Raw genomic sequence first — 21,053 nt, 5'->3', positions numbered from 1 at the left:
GACCCTATAGGTGTTCATTGGCCCAGACCACCTGCAGACTGCCAGCAAGAACCACACATGCTCGCACCCTGAAGAGATGCGGGTGCAGTTCCAGAGGTGAGACACACACACTGTCTGACCGCTACCGTGTGCAAGGTGGTAAGAGTCTTCAGAGAACCAAAGTGCTTTCAGGAAAGCTCAGAAAGAGCAGGGATCGCTTCTGTTTGGCGTGATCAGGGAGGCTTTGTGGAACTAGCTGTCAGGCTGAGCCTTACGGATGGTAAGATTTTGAAAGACCATCCTCAAGCCACCCCAAGCCCCAGGCAAAGCTTTTATTTAAAATGAATGAAATTCTGATACATGTTACAAATAGATGAACTGACAACATGCTAAGTGAAATAAGACACAAAATTCTGTGATTCCACTTATATGGGGTCCACAGAACGGTCAAACTCACAGAGAGCAGAGTGGTGGCTTTCGGGGGCTGGGGAGAGGGGACCCTGGAGTTACCACCTAATGGGCACAGAGCTCGAGTTTGGGGTGACAACGCAGTTCTGGAGGTGCACAGGGGTGACCGCTGTGTTAAAAAATATGGATGTACTTACGGCCACTGAACTCTACCCTTAAAATGGTAAAAATGGCTGAGACAGATTTTACATTCACATCTGTTTTACCCCACGCACAGAAAACCGCCCCACAAGGGAAGAAGCCTACGGCGGCAGCGTTTCAGGTACCGGAATGCCCGCCCCCTCCAGCTCTGCCTGTCAACATGTGCCTGTCCTTCACCACCAGCTCAAACGGCAGCTCCCGCAAGGTGCTTTCTCTGACTGCTTGACAGCGATCCTTCCCGCCCCGCACCCTCTGTCTCAGAGCTATTCGCCCACCTCCCATCAGGGTCCTCCACTCTTCACTGTCTCCTACAGCCGGCACAACCCTGGGACTTTCTGTCTTTGGAGATAAATGCTGCTCCTTAGAGCCGCCACGTACGTTTATTTTTTCATGTTCTGTGCACAACTAGATCAAAGAATTAGCTGCCCACAATCGGCTGCTTGACCCAGGTACACCTGGATAACTGCTGGGTCACTGTGCAGGCCTCACTCACTTGGCTCATCTCCTCAACGTGTTGGGCCCACGGAGGTCATTGGATAAACAGCTGATGCTTTCATGGGAGATGCCTGAGAAGTCTATGAAATGACCCTTAAGTGGGAGACACAGTATACTAACCAGCACATTGAAAGTAATCCTGTTCAGACACAAGCTGCAGAGCTGTATGAAAATGCATGCCCTGCTGAGACCGCAGCAGGGCTGTGGGTGTGGCAGGCTCCACCCTGATTGCTAACGACTGCAGCTTCAGGACACCCAGTGCATACCTACTGACCACTGCCCATTCCACCTTATTTCAAATAACCAGTTAAGGGGATGGAATGAAAGGAGATGTTTCATTAAGCCCGAATATTCAAAGAAATAAAGAGATATTTAAAATAATGTTTGGGCCAGCCCTGAATTTTAAGTGAAATAATCACTTATATGGCTGTATACAGAGAATTCATCATCAGAAGCAGAAAATGGACAACCACCACGTGGGTTTCTTTAATTCCCACCTCTACAATTCCATAATATAACAATAGCACTTAGGCACCTCAGGGCGCAGACAACCCTTTTGTCCACCAGGTGGCAGCATATCTTTAATTATCTCATACAATGGCAAAAAGCCAAGGGCCTCACATCCATACAGAAATTACACAGATGTTTCTGCTATAAGGTTATGCAGTGTTGAAATATCTTGTGTTCTGCACAATTACACTGTCAATACAGCAGGACGAACAAGTAAAAGAAGATGGGCACAGACCACTCAAAATCTAGGTGACTTGGTAACCAAGGCACTAACAATCTTAAAGATATAGACACAATCGCAAAGACATGTTAAAAATATATTTTAGAAAATAAAGCGGAGGAACACCATTGAGGCTGCTTAGGGAAAAATGCACCACAATGAGGGAAACCTTGTGATAAGCATTTCTGAGACAGACAGAGCATGTGACCAAACCAGCCCGGAGAGGGATGGAGGGGAAGGGGCAGAGAGAGCCTTGCTGAGTCGGTCAGGGGCGCTGCACTCGCTGCTTCGTGCTGGGCTGCACGAAACATTCGGCGGGGAGAACACAGCCTCTGCCTCTTCCTGCCGTGATTCCCCCGCCTGCCGATGCGTGTGAGCTCACTCACAGCGGCGGTGGTCTACTCACCCGCAGTTAAGTAGGCATAATAGCACTGGGACCACCTGGACTCATTTTTTAGCCTCTCAAAGGAATCAAACGCATCCTTGAAATTCAGCTCTATCATGCTGCACCAACCTGTGAAAGAAACACTGTCAGCGCGCGACCTCCAGTACTGGCGAGCCTCAGACCCCGCCCGCCCGCCTCCAGTCCTGCTGCCACGCCCTGTGAGTGCTGGTCACACCACATGAGGACTTCCTAAAAATGATGTTACCTGTTCAACAGCCTTATGTGCCATTTTAAGATAAGGCATTTCTGATTTCACAACTAATTATGCCGTCCAAAGGAAAGTGACATAACATAAAGATTTCTATAAAAACACTCCAACCTGCCGCCTAGAGCTGTGAGGGTGACCCAAGCACAGCAGTCCTGGCCCATGAGTAGGTGGGGGCGCAGGAAAAGCAGTACCAACAGCTCACACAGAGAGACCACCTCGAAAAGCCTTAAAGCAAATCACTTGCTCATCACTGATTCCTAGTGATTCTCAGACTGTTGCGAGAGGTAAAGAGCAAGCAGTCAGCAGGTCGGTCGTGGAGCTGAGAAAAGATGTGTCTTTTCCAGATCGAAACAGCAGTAGACTGGCATTCTGGTAGGAAGGGCAGCAGGGAACATGCAAGGAATTTCATCCCCATCATGGTAACGGGACTCCCATCCACCGAGCCCCTTCGTGAGGCCGAGCCCTGTGCCAGGCACTGACACAGCCCCTCTGATCCCACGACAGCCCTGCAGGGCAGCTGACAGTGCACTCACTTCCCCAAGGAGAAAACCTAGGGCATGGCCATCCCTGCTCAAGGCTGCACGGCTCCCAGGAGGGAAGGCGTGAGGATCGGAGGCCAACCCTCTTTCCTGCCACGTTAGTGGCCCCCATACAAAGAAAACTCTGTATCAGGTATATTGGGAAGCAGCTGTGTCGTCTGGGACCTGCCACGTGTACTATGGAGAAGCGGCAGACCAGAATTCAGTGCCCGATTCTAAGGAACAGGATATGAAGTTGACGTATTTTAGAGTAAAAAGTGGGACTGAATATTTTCATCCTGTAATGGACATCAGGGTAAGATTTGAGTTAAATGCTAACTGGAGGTGAAAGGTAGTACTGAACCTGAATAAGAAGTCTGATTTTGCTACTTTTCTCCAGAGTTAAGCTTCCCAAGTTGGGTTCAATGATTTCTAGGCCCCTTCAGCTCCACCACAGGCCTTCAAACTGTGCGTGAAAAAGGCCGCCCAGTCGGGTCTTATCTGGCCTACGTAAATGGCTCACAGCAGGGTTCAGGTTGCATGCACATACATTTTGTACCGGATTAGACCTCCCCTTCCCTCCCTAAATACTCAAGGCATTTAAAATATGATATTGCATATGCAATCTGATATTGCATATGATATCCCAATCTTTTAGTTTGCACTTTTCTCTTAAAAGATTCAGGAGGACACTCGTGTCTCCAGAGGGCAAGGGGCAGGCATCCGGGGCCCCGCCCTGACAGGTGCGGGCCACCTGCCCAGCACTCTCCATTTCCCGGTCCATCTCTCCGCCGGTGGCTTTCGGAACCCCAATTTCCTCTGTAACCCCCGTCACTCCCTCATCCTTTCTTCATTCCTCTCCTTTGAGATACAGGATGTGACCTTCTAGTGATGGGCTGAAATTCTAAAGAGTATGAGCTCCTTATTAAAAATTTCAAGCTGTATTTATGCTTCTCAGCAACTGTTACATAAAAGGATTATGGAATGACCAACGTAACAGGACAGGAAAATTTCAGTTCCGTCAACAAAGTCATCATTGCGACAGCTTTGGGGAAGGAGGAGGAAATATTAAGCAAACAGCTAGCCCCGAGTCTGTTCACAGACCGCAGGGGGGGAGAAGCCAAGGAAGCAGCCAATGTGTGTGCGGGGCCTTCCGTGTGCCAGGCACCCTGCCTGGTCCTCATGTGCTGCCTCATCTAAACCTCAGTGGCTACAAGGGGAGGCAACAGCCGCGGGGGCGCACTGGTGGCCGAGGGCCCCGAGCCAGTGGGCGGAAGCTGGGACTGGAGTCCACAAGCCGAACTTTCTCTCACACTGCACTTTTCTTCTCGAGTAAACGCTGGTGGGACGGAGGAGAAAAAGTTTTGAATTCTAACGTACAGTCGAATACGGAATTTACGAATGGCTTTTTGTCAATTAATTTGAGTAACACTGATAACATCTATTATCCTAAATTCAAAATACTATAAAGAGTAAATTTATAAACATCATTACTTGTACTACGATAACAAAGCCTTATCATTACAGAAGGCGGCAAGCATTTTATAAAGATGCAAACTGAACGGCACTGACGGTGGAAAAGGGTGTGAGGACGGGGGACGGGCGCGTGACAGGAGCTGGACGGGCCGCTCGCGCTTACCGATTTCATACAGACAGACGTGCTGGATTTCTCTCTGGTCCACTGCCAGTTCCAAAGCAGTGTGGAAGGAAGTCAAGGCACTGTTGATTTGACACTGAGGAAAAATGGAACGTAAAGTTACTGGCTAACATCTGTCATTAACACTATAATTTCATAATTCAAAGCATCTCTTTCCTTAGCAGTCATTTAAAGCCGACTGAGCTGTATAGGACATGGTGGCTCACAGACTCCTGAAAAACACTCCCGTGCGTCCCCACAGTCGTCCCCACAGTCGTGGGCACGGAACCCTTTAGTGGGGTCGGGAGAGTCGACTGGTGAGGGCTTGGCCCACGCCGCCTGCCCCTGCAGCCCTCCCCACTGAAGTCTCGTGACGTTCGCCAACCTGGCTCCTCGTGACCAGACAGGCTGTCCAGGCACAGGGACGTTTCTTCCCCCCGTGTGTGGCCACGGGGACTGGGAGGACCCTGGTCAGTGCTGAGTGACCACGAGTGTGGCCTCTGCACCCTCTCCTTGTACAGCCTGCTCACTCCCCCCCCACACACACACAACCGATACTGTAGCTCAACTCTGCACCAGAATGCTCTTCTCTGATGGTTTCTGGCTCTCTTATCTCCTCTCCCAACACTTAAAACATTCTCTGGGAGTCCAGATTACACGTCTGAATTTTGCATTTATCTAGCACTGTCTAGAACCCAGCAGACTCTCCAATGTCTGTTCCACTTATTCCTGGTTAAATACATTGTGCTTCTTTCCACTAAAGATCTCCTTCAGCATCTGCCAACCTGATGCCACAAGCACCTGGTCAGAGCACCTATAAACCATCGCCGGGAGAAAAAGGGTTAGCTCAAGCCCTGAACATGGCAATGACAGCTGTTAAGTGCCACGCATCAGTAATAAATGTGAATCCCAAGTGCTGAGACCTGACACCGCCTGCTTCCTGTGACGTGCCTGGGAGCATTCTCTTCCTGCTCTGCTGGCGCCCACACCACCCATCCCCCACCCAGCCCTGCACACACCCCTCTCTCTGTGCCACCCTCTGCTGCCCTTGCCCACTCCCTTTCCAAAGCCCCTCCATCCCCCACTTCCGCCAGGCAGGGGCATGGAGGGTCTTCAAAGAGGGGCTGCCAGCTTCCCTTGGAACCAGCCCCTACCACATTTCTCATCTTCTTTAGTGACGCACGGTCACTGTGGGAAGCCTCTTGGACACAAGGCACCTCGGGGATGAGTCGGCCAGATCTGCAGGGCGGCCTGGGACTCGGGAACGACGTCAGCCAAATGATGCCAGCATTTCTATAAAGACACAGGGCACTTTCCTCTGTGGTCAGAAGGCCGCACCACGGCATCTGATCCTTCTTACCACCCTCGAATGCTGACGAGAGACGCGCGCCACCGTGTCACTAACTCCCGTCCCTGAGTCACTACACATGCAGTGGAGGGAAACTCCCAGGAACACACGAGGCCCACAGCTCTAGAGCCACACACGCACACTGATTGTGAGCACAAGGCCAAAGGACCAAGCGGGTGGGAGATCGGTCTTTGAAAGCGCCTGTGTGCGCAGAGAGAGGGAGCCAGACAGCCGTCACAACCGCCGCCAACCTTTCCCTCTGTGGAGGGACAGTTCTCGTCCTGCCTCAGACACAGAGGCAATTCAGTGCGTTCACACAGAAACCGCAGTGTTAGCGACTGTCCATTTCATGCACATCCTCGGGTCGCCAACTTAATGGCATTCGACTGTCATGCTCAGGATATTTCTGAATGGGCCACCCGGGCACGCTGTCCCCAGCTGGGGTTTAAAGCATGACTGTAAAAATGACACCATACCCGTCAGAAGACAGATAACTACTCAGGTGAATGTTAATTTATTGGGCAACTGCCATGTGCCTGGGATGGCACTAGGCTCTGGAGATTCAAAAGACTAGTCAAAACAAAGTTTTGAAAGCAAGTTAAGTAAAAGGAAGCAAAGTAATATATGTATCAACATCCCTTCTCTTAATTCTTTCAAAAACTCCCTGAGGTAGACCTGTGTTAGCTCCATTTTCAGATGAAGAAACTTTAGTTCCAAAAGGTTAAGTAGCTTGGTCAAGGTCAATAAGCTGGCAACTGACTAGTATTCAAACTCTTCTCCAGTGTCCTCCACAGTCTGCTTTTCTTTCCAGGGACAGCGTATGCAGGTGTGATTAGGGACCTCGGGATGGCGGGAGCACCCTGGATTACCGAGGTGGGCCTCCGATTCAACCACAAGGGTCCTTATGAAAGAGAGACAGCGAGAGGGGACACAGACGGAAGAGGAGGTGACGTGACTACAGGGGTACGGACTGGGGTGATGTGGCCGCAAGCCCGGGAATGCAGGTGGCCACCAGTGCTTTTCTCCCAAGAGCCTCCAGAGGGGGCACTGCCAGGAAGACACCTTGATATTTCACCCCGGGAACTGGTTTTGGACGTCTGGCCTCCGGAACTACGAGAAAATGAAGTCCTGTTGTTTCAAGCCACCAAATCTGTATAATTTGTTAAACAAACTTAGAAAACTAATAATGCACACTTTTTTAAAAATTAAGAAATTATCGTGCTTTTTCTGTTTTAATCACTCTAATAGAAACATAATGCACTCAGACCATTTTCTGATCTTAATGACATTACCCCCGGAACAAGCATGACTCCGAAATTAATTCTAGTTCTGTTCTGATCACGCACGGAGGAATCGCAATGAAGTTATTAAAACAGTGGAAACGTTTGCCCTTCTTTTTCACCAAAATAATGTGAAATAAAAATGATCTGTGGGAGTTTTTAATGAAATATCCATGACACAGCAAAGAAAGGAAAATTATCCTCAATTTGATACTCGTTTCCCAGTTTAATGTTTTAAAGAAATATGCCCACCCTGGCCCGCAGACAGTATAGACGACAGGCTGGTGTGGAGGAGCCAGGCGGCCAGGCATCAGCAGTGAGCGCCTCAGAGCACACACGTCTGCCTCGCTGGTGCCTTACACACGGACTCGCTGTCATGAAAACCACCTAACGCTTCCGCTTCCTCACTGGTAAAATGAGAAAAACGCTGGCTCGTTTCATCTGCCTCCAGAGGAAACCATAAAGAACAAAAGCACATGTCTTTGCCAAATTCGACGCAGCATATTTACTGCCAAATTAAAATCAGTGTCATTGATAGCGTCACTGTCACCACAGAGATGAGGCACGCTTCTCATCATCCCGGACTTCTTTCCCGGCAGGGCCACCACCCCCAGGCATTTTATGCACCTGCAGCCCCTGCAAAGGAACAGTCTTCTCCAGCTTACTGCCTCAGTGGACCTCGCTGGTGTGTCGGAAAACCTCGGATTTTTGCTCGTTGATTTGCATGTGTCATACTGTTACACTCTCATTAACTAAGTTTTTTTCTTGGGTTTTCCTGGGATTATTAAATCATCTGTAAATAACGCCGCTATCTCACATTTTAAACAGTAATTTAGAACAGACTTAACCAATTGGCCGGGACCACAGGGCAACACACTGAACCCCAGCAGGCACGGGGTGCCCCCTCGCTTTATCCGCCTTTAATGAGGATGTTCTCAAGCCGCACCATTTAGTTTGTTACACATTTTAGCAGATGCCGTTCTTACCAAATAGAGCTCCTTTCTCCTTCTCATTAGCTACTGGTTTGTCTGGCGTCTCACAGCCCATTCCATTCGATGCCACTTGGACATCCCCCGACAGGCAGGCCTGGCTCCAGCCACAGCTTCCTTAACGTGGGGAAGGGCGGGAAGGCGTCTCCTGAGGCCGGGACACACTGGCCGTTGTGGAGTTAAGTGCCGCTAGGTCATACGCACCCTTCAAAACTGCCTCACTGGATTTAACTCGCTCATATCTATTTATACTTTCTATATTTAGAATGAAGATGACCTACACTTCTTCCTTTAGTGCCCACCTCTGTGAGCAGGGTACCAGGTAATGTCAGAATTTCCTGACTTACAGAAAATATTTCCAGTATTTTCTATGCTCTAGAACTATGTAAACAACTAGTTCACTATAAAGCCATGCCTTTCAATGGAATAATTCATTAAAAAATGTTTAGATAATATTTTTTTCTTTTAATGAGCACACAATGTAACAAAGAATATTACATTTTAGACGGTAGTACCACATTTCAGTGCCAGATTCATACCCAACACAATTGTGAACTCTCGGGAATGATTTGTTGTTTATCCCCTCAGGGGATGCCGAGTGGAACTGGGGCGGATGAGCCGGGAACAGCAAAAGAGATGGACAAGGACTGGCCAGTGAGCTTGGAGGAAAACAAGGAGCACAAGATCCCTGCGGCCAAGGAGCCAGGAGAAAATGAGCAACACGGATGAGAAACCCAGACTGGAGCAAATCAGCCTCCTTACAACAGCTGATGAGGATGCTGCGTGTACAGAGAGCATGTTGAGCAAATGCAAAAAGAATCTCAGAAGAGGTCTCTGAAACTTCTAGTTCATAAAACTCCAAACGCAAGAAAGGGACTACCCAATGTGAGCAACAGGAGACATGATAGAGACTTTGTAGACAGGCAAAAGACGATGGTGACCTTGACCCATATCTTAGGAAACTCGGCCGGGAAGCTCAGCAGGTCACTGAGAACCGAACACGGTGCTACTGCTGACTGTGCATGCAAACTGCAGATCAGTGAGTTATACACAGACTTCTGTATGACGGCATGTTACATGAACCCCCATTTGTCCTTTCACGGTCCGCACAAATCTCTGACATGAGAACTCCCCCAGAGCCTGTTGTAAATGACTGGAAGAAACAGATCTTCAACTGGTGATTGCAGTCAATACTCCACTCTAGCAAAAGGTAAACAGTAGTTATTTCTGGAATGCAAGACTTTTATCTGTCCTTTGACGTCCTTTGTAATTCATCATGTTCCCAAATGTATATGCGTTATTTAGACATAACGAGGTAGCTGAAAATGTGTGTTCTGAGGACAGAGCCTTTAAAGAATGCTGCCTTAACAAGCCTGTTCTGGACTCTTGGTCGGCATCATAAAACCTAACATGTGGTGTTCTTCTCACATGGCAGGTAAGATGGCAAAAGTCTCGGTGGCCCCTCGGACAACAGTGTGCTTTGCCGAGGGCCATACACCTGTTAGAGGCGGAGGTGCCGAAACCGAACCTGCGCCGATCCCAGGGCCAGCGATCCTCCCTCCCCTCCCAGCTCCACTGACTCCCGTCCTTCCTGGCCAGCCTCCCCCCCCCCTCAGCCCGACCTCCCCAGTGAGCCCCACCCACGATGAGTGCCTATTCATTCCTTCTACTGCCTTGTCATTAATGCATTCACACTGCCCTCTTCATAATTCAATTTTAAATTTCTTTGGGAGCAGGGCCTTTTTTTATTTCTTTTAGCACTACCCCCCCTTTTATATCACAGGCAACAACTCTCTGACTGTGTACAAACACTGGAATATAGTAATTATGTTTTCAGCACCTCCATACGAATGGACAGTAATCCCCTTGGACAGTGAGTTATGTAACCAAAAGCACCACTATTGGTACAGGAGCTAAATAATGCACCAGCTACAAGAGTTTCCTGGTCTCTCAAGAGTTATGCACATTATTTTGACAAAATCCATGATGCAAAGTGCTTCCTACTGGATTTACAGCACAACTATAGTTTGGTCTGAATAAGAAAAGCCCTGGCCCCCCCAAAACGTGCCACTTTGGCATACTGATTATTTTGAATTAAAGTTACTTGAAAAACAGCTGGTGCAGGAGGGACACCCTGACCTCTTCCCTGTCCGCCCCGAAGGAAGAAAGTCTCCACCTGCAGGGCGCTCTCTCTGTACCAGGATGCAGAGGTGCAACCTTATCGCCAGAGATACGGAGTTCAGGGCTGAGAGGGCTCTGTAAACACACCCTGCTTAGTTCCTTAACTAATCAGTCCCCTGGCCTGAGTTTCTTTGTCTTGTGAGTTCTTCAAAAATGCACTGATTCTTTGTCTAAAAGGAAAAACAGCCTGCCCTGGCCATTTCTTTAGGTCAATATTTATGGAATCTCCATACATCTGAAAGCAGTAACATATATATTACACATATAATAGATACTACACACATAACTTATTAGCAAATAAAATTAAGTGCACGTAACAGTGGGACTGCTGGGCCACATGGTGCACCCAGGGCTCAGGGTCTGAGGAACCACCCCACTGCTCCCCAAAGCGGCTGCACTGCTTCACACTCACCCCGGCAATGAAGGAGGGTTCCACTTCCCCACACGCGTGTCTACCCTTGGTACTGGCTTTTTATTTTCATTTTTATTTTTTTTTACTGATTCTAGAGAGGGGGAGGGAGGGAGCAAAAGGAGGAGAGAAACATCAATGTGACAGAGAAGCCCCGATCGGTTGCCTTCTGCACTCACTCTGACTGGGAACTGAACCTGCAACCCCAGGCTATGTGTCCTGACCAGGAATCAAATTTGTGACCTTTAGGTTTGCAGAACAACGCCCGACCAACCGACCCACAGTGGCCAGGGCTTGTCTCTCTGTTTTATAATAGCTAGGCTGGTGAAGGTGAAATAGCATCTTGCTTGGTTTTGCATTTCTTCATGACTTGCCATGTTAAGTGTATTTTCGTGGGCTTACTGGTCATTTGCATATCTTCTTTGAAGAAATGTCTCTTCATATCCTTTGTCTATTCTTTTAATAGGGTTGTCTTTTAATGACTGCGTTGTTAGAGTTCTCCTCATATTCTGGATAGAAGTCCCTTACAGGTCTACAACTTGCAAATATTTTCTCCCATTCTGTGTACAGTCTTTTCAGTTTTTTGACAGCAGTCATTGAGACACAAAAGTTTCTCGTTTTGACGTACTGTAGTTCCATTTATGTTGTTGTTGTGCTTTTGATGTGTCTGAGAACCCACAGTCCAACCCAAGAGTTTTATAGTTTTAGCTCTTGTATTTAGGTCTATGATCCATTTTGCATTAATTCTTGTGTGTGGTATGGGGTAGTGGGTCCCATTTCATCCTCTTCATGGGATACCCACTTGTTCTAGCACCATTTGTGGAAACGACTATTCTTCGCCCATTCAATCTGTAGCTCAATTAAGTTATATTGCCATCTTAACAATACCGAGTCTTCTGATACATGAACATGAGATGTCTTATCGGTAACACTTTAAGAACTATCTTTAAACTGCTTCAGTTTTCATCACTGTGAAAATAAAAACAAGTACAAGAATGATGCAGCAGAAAACCGCTGCTGACCCCGTGCACAAAATCATGGATGGCCGCACCCTGGACCACTACTTCTTGAGTACGACCTCTCCTCATTCAGCAAGGGCTACAGAGCTCTTTCTACTCTTCGATCTTACTAAGGACTCCACTAAAGCTAGAACCCAAGGAAACAGCTCAAGGGAAACTAGGCTAAGACAGGTGTTGCAGTAATTGCTATCACAGTGAAACAGTGCAAAGTCCTATGGAAAGAGCAACAGTCCATTCTCCCAACAATAATCTCTTGGCAGGGCAACACCAAATTATTAACACAATGAAAATCTAAATAGTCTTCATAGCAGTTATTTACAAAAACTGTGTCAAAACATGTAAACATCAGATTTGTTACAAAACTGAATAAAGTCTCATGGGTATATTAAAGATCACAAAATAATTTAAAGTAAAACAATTATCACTGGCTTATTTTTATAAAGTTGCTTGATGTCTTAAAATAAACTATTACATATGTGTTTTAAAATGAGAGGCCCTCCTTGTCACCTGTAGCACACAGAAGGACGTGTGACGGCCACGCACTTACATGGGATTCAGCATTAGTGCTGCTGAGCAGTGGAATCCATTCAGCAGTACTGCTGTCCAGGACTCCCAACCACAGAGTCCGCGTTTAATCCCACCCTTCGGACTGGGGCTAATACAGGTACGGGAAAGCTCCGTGAGCTCAGGGGCATGAATCAATATTACCCTTCTACTTGCTTTTCAACCCAACAGCCTGTACAGATAGAGTTTAAGTCTAGCTATAGTAGAAGTAATTAACTTATTAGCAATTTTACTATCATCTCATTTCAGTGAACAGAGTCATTAAACCATGTGATAGAAATTTATCTACCTGGAAAGTACAGAGAGAAATAGTGTCCATCTTGCCTCCACCAGAATAAATCAATCTCTCATCTTGTGTAGTTCAAAGAATAAAGGGCAACCTGAGTTTGGGGGCCTGAAGGGATAAAGACAACCATGCAGGATGCAGGGAGACTACAATTAACAGAAGGACTTCGGGGAGTTATTTCTCTTCCTGCATTGCCTTTTCCCTGATCCTATAAATAACAACATTACATCATGCTGGCCAAGCGTGCTGTTCTAATACAAGAGGCAGGCTTGCTTGTCCACAGATGCAAAGAAACGCTGCTACCAAACCGCTCTGATGACAGTCAGGTGCCCCGGAGTCAGGGAGCACAGGCCCTGCCCTGCTCCTGGTCTGGCACTTCTGCCCCCCAGGACCTCCTGTCACTTCTCGATACCCGGTAGATTCATCACCGGAGGTATCGACCTCCACTTTTCTGTTCCTGCCACAATTGTGTGAGCTCACGGGCTGAAAAGCAACACATACCTCCGATTTATTCTAGGGAGCACCCATGAAAAATGTAATTTTATCGTTAAAGAAGTCTGAAGAGAAAGCACTACAGCCAGTTGTTAAAAGGTACCTCAGACAACTGAAGATGCTGGCAGGAAAGGCAGAAGCCAGTTCCAGAGACAGGACAACATGCACTAGAGCAGATTGTGAACACCCTCCATTGGTACAGAAAATAGGGCAAAAAACCCTACGGTCTGGGAAGGAATGGGACCTAAATAAGGTGACGTGAGGTCAGCTGTCAAAGCGGTCCCTGCAGACACTGCTCACGGAGGAGGGAAACCACAGACTACCTCACACCTTTGTCAGCAGGAAGGGCCCCCCACCCCTGCCATGCACAGCAGGGGAGCGGGCTCAGGGGCAAGTTGTTTCTCAGAAAGGAGGAGGAAGGCAGCTTCAACAAGACACAGATCTGGAGATAAGGGCACACTCACATAAAAGGTGGAGTTCATTATCACCTCTCCAGAGGCCCTCCTCCTCACCTTGGGGCCTTGGGCAAACGTCCATTCTGTCCCCAGGAAATGGTGCTGCAGCTGCTGAGGTTCTCGGAGGCAGCCACAGTCCAGTGCCTGCCCGGCTGAGCCTGCAGAGTTCAGGGGCTCGGGTCTCCTAGGCTCCCAGCGAGGAGCACAGATGTCATTTAAATCCAACTGCTCCATTCATTTACTGACAGGCACCTAGGTTGCTTCCAGCTCTTGGCTATTGTAAATTGTGCTGCTATGAACATTGTGGTGCATAGGTTCGTTGAAATTGATGTTTTAGGATTCTTAGGATATAATCCTAGCAGTGGAATTGCTGGGTCAAAAGGTAGGTCCATTTTTATTTTTCTGAGAAAATTCCATACTGTTTTCCATAATGGTTGTACCAGTCTGCAATCCCACCAACAGTGAACTAAGGACCCCTTTTCCCCACAACCTCTCCAACATTTGTTGTTTGTTGCTTTGTTTATGATAGCCATCCCAACCGGCGTAAAGTGGTATCTCATTGAGGTTTTAATTTGCATCTCTGATAGCTAACGATATTGAGCATCTCTTCATGTGTCTCTGGATATTCTGTATGTCCTCCTTGGAGAAGTGTCTGTTCCAGTCCTTTCCCCATTTTTTAATTGGGTTAGATGTCTTCTTAGAGTGGAGTCATGTAAGTTCTTCGTATATTTTGGAGATGAAACATTTGTCTGAGGTATCATTGGCAAATATGTTTTCCCATACAGTTGGTTGTCTTTTTAATTTAATACTATTTTCTTTAGCCATGCAGAAGCTTTTTATTTTGATGAGATCCCATTTGTTTATTCTTTCCTTTATATTCCTTGCTCTAGGGGACATATCGGTAAAAATGTTGCTGCGTGAAATATCTGAGATTTTCCTGCCGATGTTCTCCTCTAGGACTTTAATGGTGTCACAGCTTATATTTAAGTCTTTTATCCACCTTGAATTTATTTTGGTGTATGGTGTAAGTTTGTGCTCAAGTTTCATTGGTACATATACACAATGGAATTCTATGCAGCAGAGAAAAAGAAGGAGCTACTACCCTGTGCAACAACATGGATGGAACTAGAAAGCATTATGCTGAGTGAAATAGGCCAGGTATTGAAAGACAAATACCATATGATCTCACCTTTAACAGAAAGCTAAACAACAAAACAAACAAGCAAGCAGAATAAAAACAAAGACACTGAAATAGAGAACAAGGGGGACAGTGACCAGAGGGGAGGGGGAAGGGAATTTAAGGGGGAAAAAGTGGAGGGATTTGGAGGAACAAGTATGAAGGACACAGGGACGAGAACTAAGGGGGGTGGAAATAGGAGGGAGGTGGGGAGCACGGGGCGGGGGGGGCTGGGATGGGAGAAATAGACAAAAAACTGTACTTGAAAAATAACTAAATAAAATTTAAAAAAAGAAAAATAAATAAATAAATCCAACTGCTTTTCACCTCATTTAAATGCATTTAATTAATCTCTTTAGACTCACACTTCTTCAGCCAGCACACCAGAATTTAAATATCTGATTCTGTCCCCTCCTTTGGAGGCTGTCCTTTTATTCTCATTGTCTAGACATTTTTGTACCGTCCTCAGAACGGGCTTTAGGAGATGGTGTAGGTGCCACACAAGAAGAGTAGACTGTCCTTGATGACCAACCTCCTCTTTTAACAAAGAAAATGGTGTCACTCGCATAGATCAATGGATTTCCGGCTACTAGACTCATCTAGTCATTTGACATATACCAAGGGCCAGTCTTGTGCTACACCCAGAATTCTGCTCCCAAAAACCAAACCCAAGGTTTAAAATGCTAGCATGTAGGATGTGCAAAAAGTATGGGTCCAAGCTCAGAAGACAGTTTCAAAATAAGAGTGCTGAATTCCAGCCAAGATGGAGGCTTAGGTAGAAACGCTTCGTTTCCTCACACAACCAAGAGGAGGATAACAATCACGGATAAGCTATCATTTAGAACAGATACAGTGTTTGCACACAAGGTAAAGTTAAAGCAGTTCATCATCACCAAGCCCTTATTATATGATATATTAAAGGGACTTACACAAGAAAAAGAAGATCAAAACTATGAACAGTAAAATGACAACAAACACAATTATCAACAATCGAACCTAAAAAACAAAAACTAAAACTAAACAAACAACTAGAACAGGAACAGAATCACAGACATGGAGATCACATGGAGGGTTTTCAGAGGGAGGGGAAGAGGGAGAAGAATGGGGGGAAAGGTACAGGGAATAAGAAGCACAAATGGCAGGCACAGAATAGACAGGGGGAGGTTAGGAATAGTATAGGAAATGGAGAAGCCAAAGAACTTACATGTACAACCTATGGACTTGAACTAGAGGTGGGAATGGAGGAGGGTGGGAGTGTGCAGGGCAGAGTGGGATAACAGGGAGAAAATAATTGGGAAAACTGTAATAGCATAATCAATAAGATGCAGAAAAAAGAGTCCTCAGAATGCTTACCTAGTAATTTCATTAGAATGTTTATTAAATTTCATTCACACAAATATTTGAGCATTTATGACAGATGAATAGACTAATGTTAAAAATTAGTTTTATTACTAAATAACTACGCCATATAAACTGTACAAAATTATGTATGCCTATAAAGCCAAACACATTTCTGTATATTATATATTATATACTAAGCAGACTTAAAACTGAAGGAGAGGGAAGAGGTACAAATCGGTATTGTTTAGAGAGAAATAAAAATAGCTTATTAAAATACAGATTTGTTCCTAACACTTCTAGATTCATCCCTAATACTTTTAAAACAATCAAGGAAAAAAATCACTTGCGTATCAATGGACTTCTCACTACCATAGGCTTACCCAAAAAAAAATTAATAAAAAATACAAAAAATCAAAACTATCAATTCACATTTTAAAATTGAGATTACTATATAAGCCATGATTAACTTCCTAACAGCTGTTTCCACTCTGGAAATTTAGGGGAAAGTAAATACAATATGTTAACTATATAGTACCTTAGTCCCTACAGCTACACAGACACCCAGTTTTTCTAATCACAGACAAGCCTAGCTTTGCTGAAAGCCCTGGACACCAAAACAAGTTCTTTTCCCTGAGAAGAGAGAAAGAGAAAAAATTCAATAACCCTACTTCCCAGGCTTAAGCACTCGGTAAGCATAATCACCACCACCACCGCTTAGACAGCACTCACCGCAAGCTAAGTGTCGTGGAACCAATGTATTCCGACAGCAATCCGACAGTCACAAGGGGCAAGTCCACACAGACAGGAGGGGCAGCAGGACAGGCAGCAAGGACAGTACAGGAGGATGGAGAAGATCGCAGGTGGAGCGTGCAGACGTGCAGTGGACAGAAGCAAAGGCAGCAAAGAAAGAATTCTTTCTGTGGGCTGGCTGACCGCGTGGGCTGCTGCCGTCCCAAAGAGCAGAGGTTCTCGCCATCCTGAGGCACGGAGGGGCCCGAAAGGTGTTGGACCTCACTGCTATGTCCAGTTAGGCCACGACGACAGAAGAGAATGAAGCCACTACATCAAGGACTATGGGAGCAGCAGGACTGGTGGACACATTAAACACCATCTTCCCATACGAACTACTAATTGATGTAAAACATTGTTCATGGTATCAGAGGAGAACATGCACATAATTTGAAAACAACGAGCACAGGAAAATGTAAACTAGCCAGCATACTGAGCGTGCCACCCTGTGTGACAGCTAGCTTACACAAAAGCAGCTGTTCCAATAATTCTGCAGATTCTCAGTCCCCAAAGAAACTAGATGTCATATGATGCACCTATCTAAATTCGAGCCCTCGGGCCACGTTCCGTGTTTGCCGGTAAAAAAATCTCAAGGGGCCCCATTTCTAACCCAAATGCTCACTGAGAAGATAAAGATTCTTTGCAAGTGCATTCAGCGACCGAGCCGTGCGCGCGCGTGCGTGTGTGTGTGTGTGTGTGTGTGTGTGTGTAAACCGAGCTGGGGCCTTATAGGCCTTTCAAAGCCTTTGACAAGAGCCACAGCACAGCCTTTTGGGGCCAAGGTCCTCATCAGGAAGAAGGACGTCACCACCTGACAACTTCCTACAGGGTCACCTAGAAACACTAACAAAATGCTGGTGTCCGGACCCTGGAGGGCAGTGCCAGTGAGGTTTCAGGCCAGCCCTAGAATCCTTTCATCCTCTGGGCCTTGGGGAGGACCAAACAGAAACTCTCCTCACATTTCACTTAATCCTCAGGCTACACCTTCTAAACAAGCAGTAATAGATCTTTTTGTCTTTTTTTTTTAAACCAGTGTCAGTGGGATAAGCAAGCGGCTCACAGTGAATGAGTTCTAACGCTCAGACCACAATTACTTCCCCTAAAAGAGCCTGAATGACCGGAAAGAGCTATACTGTTGGCTGTGTAGCTCCCAACTGTACCTCTAAGCCTCTTACACAGCGTGGTGCTGTCCTCACTGCTAGACTCCTCCAGACAACAATGGAGGGACCACTGGCTTGCCATGTACGCTCAGTCCCCAAGAGGAATCGGTGGTGGCACAAACCAAAACTGAGCCCAATTAAGTTTGCAGGAGAAAAGTTTATTTAGTTTAGCTAAACGTTAAGTATTTTTTTAAATAAAAAAATAACCAAAATGGCAAGTGTGACAAAATATAAATCCTGACTTTTACATTTCTACTTACCAGCTTCAAAACCCAATTCAGAGACTCATGGATCAGCTGTGCAACGGGAGTCCTACCAAAGGCCCGAGGGCACAGTGCCCACGCTGTGCTGCACCCCACTGGGAGCTTCGGGCTCTCACCCCAGTCAGCACCTCTGCGAACGCTCAACCGAGCATCGTGTTCGGAGTTACTCAAAATGTAGAATGCTTACTCTTCCAGAAATTTACATCTAGGAAAGCACTCACCCTGCACCCGACTGTTGGAGACCGGTTTGTTTTAGTCTGGCAAATGTGACTCAGCTCTGTATGGAAAACCTACAGAAGCGAAGTGGTGGGCAGGAGCCAGACCTTCAAACCGAGTTTTCCCGTGGGAATCAGGCCTAGAAAATGTATACATACCGTTATGGCTTGCTCTTGCTAAAACTCCATCACCCTGGTCTAAAACAACAAATGTGTATTGTCTATCTTCAAGGTAACTTCCAAAGCCTGTGTAAATTTTCCCAATGACAGAGCTAATCAGCTCATCACCGTTCCCCTCTGCATGTTATTTTCATTTCCTTGATTGTACCTAAAATGTAGACAATAATATTCTATGTGATAGATAATAAATCTTTCTATGTTGTAAGACCCCAGGAAAACAATAAAAGCCTGTCTAGGCAAGGGTCGGGGCGCTCCCCTCTTGAGGAAGTGGCCGAGGCACCATAGGCACTCTCCCCTTGAGAGAGTAGCTGTGCTGTTCCCTTTTTCTCCACAGGATTGTTGTCGCCTGTGCACTGACTCTCATCTTCAGCCACAACAGGCGGACTCTGCTGTACAGGGTCTGCTACATCTGGCGCCCAGGAACAAGGACTCGAAAGCTATCGGCCAAGGCTATAGCTATGGGTCATCACCCATAGCCCAACTTGCATTTCAGAAATGACCACTGAAGTGAGACGGCTGAGTCAGGTTAAAATTTCCTTTTACAGTGTTATTCCCTCCTGCATAAACCCAAGGGAGTACAGAAACTTTAACGGCCTGAACACCCTTTCCTACTACATGTAAGACCTTAACCTCAACCTTGAAAGAAAAGAATCCTAACATACAAACCAGACTGCTCAAATGACTGACCAAAATTAAGCTTTTAAGATAGTGTAATTGCACAGAAATTTCATTTCTTTAATATGGCCTTTCTTCTTTCTTTCCTTCTGATTCAAATTGGCCTTGTCCAGCCCCCCAACTCACCTGCCTCCTTCCCTTACACGTCCACTCCCTGAAGCATCCAGCCCTCAGGACAATGAGGTTCTGATCAGCATCACATAATCTTTTTTTAAGTTTATTTTTATTGAATTTAGTTGGGTGATATTGGTTAATAAAATCACACAGGTTTCAGGTGTATGACTGAATGAACATCATCTGTATACTGTACCGTGTTCACTACCCTAAGGTCAAGCCTCCTTCCATCACCCTTCATTGCCCCTTTACCCTCTTCCACTACCCGCGATTCCCTCTGGCAATCGCCATGCTGTTGTCTGTCTATGAGGGTCTCATTTTCTTAGCTTAATCCCTCTTTCACCCAGTCCCCCAACCCCCTCCCCTCTGACAGCTGTCGGTCTGTTCTCTCTGTCTATGAATCTGTTTCTATTTTGCTCAGCACCAAATAATCTTAGGAAAAAGCTGTGGGTCTGTTGACCACAAAGACAGAGTTTCAGTTAAACCAGACATAATACTTAGGCCTCAGTTGTGTTTTGGCTCCGGGCTGAAAATTGGGGAAACCAGATGAAGCGACCTCATGGCTGACGTAAGGTTGATCGGATGCACTGATCAACCACTCCCACCCTAGCACCAGTTAATCAGTAGAGACCACAACGCTGACATAACTCTGACGTGACACTAACTCCCTCAGTCACCATGACCCATAACTTTTCCAAGCCCTGACCAGGTAGCTCAGTTGGTTGCAGCGTTGTCCCATATGCCAAGGTTGTAGGTCCGATCCTCAGGGCACATATAAAAAGCAACCAGTGAATGCACAACTAAAACGGAACAGCAAATTGATGTTTCTCTCTCTTTCTCCCACTCTTCCTCTGTTTCCAAAATCAATAAACAAAATTAAAAAAATTATTTTTCCCCTATGTAACCCACTCCCTGGAAGCCATTGGGAAGCCAGGTCTTTGAGCATTCGCTCACCTGTGACTTCGGGCGTGGACCATTTTCTAAAAATTAACCCTGACTTTCTTCGTGGCAAGCTCCTGTTCTTATCTATTGTGCTTTGATGCGTGCAAATGGGCCTCTTTAGTCTGGCAACAACAGCAAGGGAAAAAAGGGGAGCGATATAACTGAAGGCTCATGAGCCTAAATGCAAAGAAAACCAGTTTCCAGATAAGAAGAAAAATAAACTGGACATGGGTTTAAATAATTCACATCCAGGTGAGCTTTCTATGCTGTGTTTCAATGATAAATTATTAGTCTAATCCCTGAAACACAACTCCCATACATGCAAGTGAGGAGTCCTCAGATTTAAGGAGGGAATTCATGAAGGAAAAAAATTACTGGGGAAACAACATACACTGTATTGCCAACACACACACAGAACACCCCCGTGCTCATGAAAGCATTCACACACAAAACCCCTCAGAAGCACCGCTGGAGTCTGCGGGGGCTGACTTCCGCAGAGAGCCTGGTTACCTGGAGGACAGAGGCCGTGCAGACCTCACTGACTCACTACAAGT

The 21,053-nt window shown here is 46.3% G+C and overlaps 1 protein-coding gene across 1 annotated transcript in view; it reads right to left on the bottom strand.

Moving 5' to 3' along the window:
* TTC39C (tetratricopeptide repeat domain 39C) overlaps positions 1-21,053 on the bottom strand; it is a 92,925-nt gene that overhangs the window by 9,057 nt on the left and 62,815 nt on the right. The window contains exons 7-8 of the mRNA XM_037134092.2: positions 4,624-4,717; positions 2,220-2,327 (exon numbers count right to left, since the gene is read on the bottom strand). Coding sequence (XP_036989987.1) covers positions 2,220-2,327; positions 4,624-4,717 — 202 coding nt within the window. The remainder of the gene's footprint in view (positions 1-2,219; positions 2,328-4,623; positions 4,718-21,053) is intronic.

The sequence above is a fragment of the Artibeus jamaicensis genome, unplaced genomic scaffold (assembly GCF_021234435.1).
Source record: "Artibeus jamaicensis isolate MK-2021 breed Jamaican fruit bat unplaced genomic scaffold, CSHL_Jam_final contig_354, whole genome shotgun sequence".
In the NCBI taxonomy this organism is placed as follows: Eukaryota; Metazoa; Chordata; class Mammalia; order Chiroptera; family Phyllostomidae; genus Artibeus; species Artibeus jamaicensis.
The sequence above is the reverse complement of the archived record's forward strand: the minus strand, read 5'-3'. Positions and strand labels throughout refer to the sequence as shown.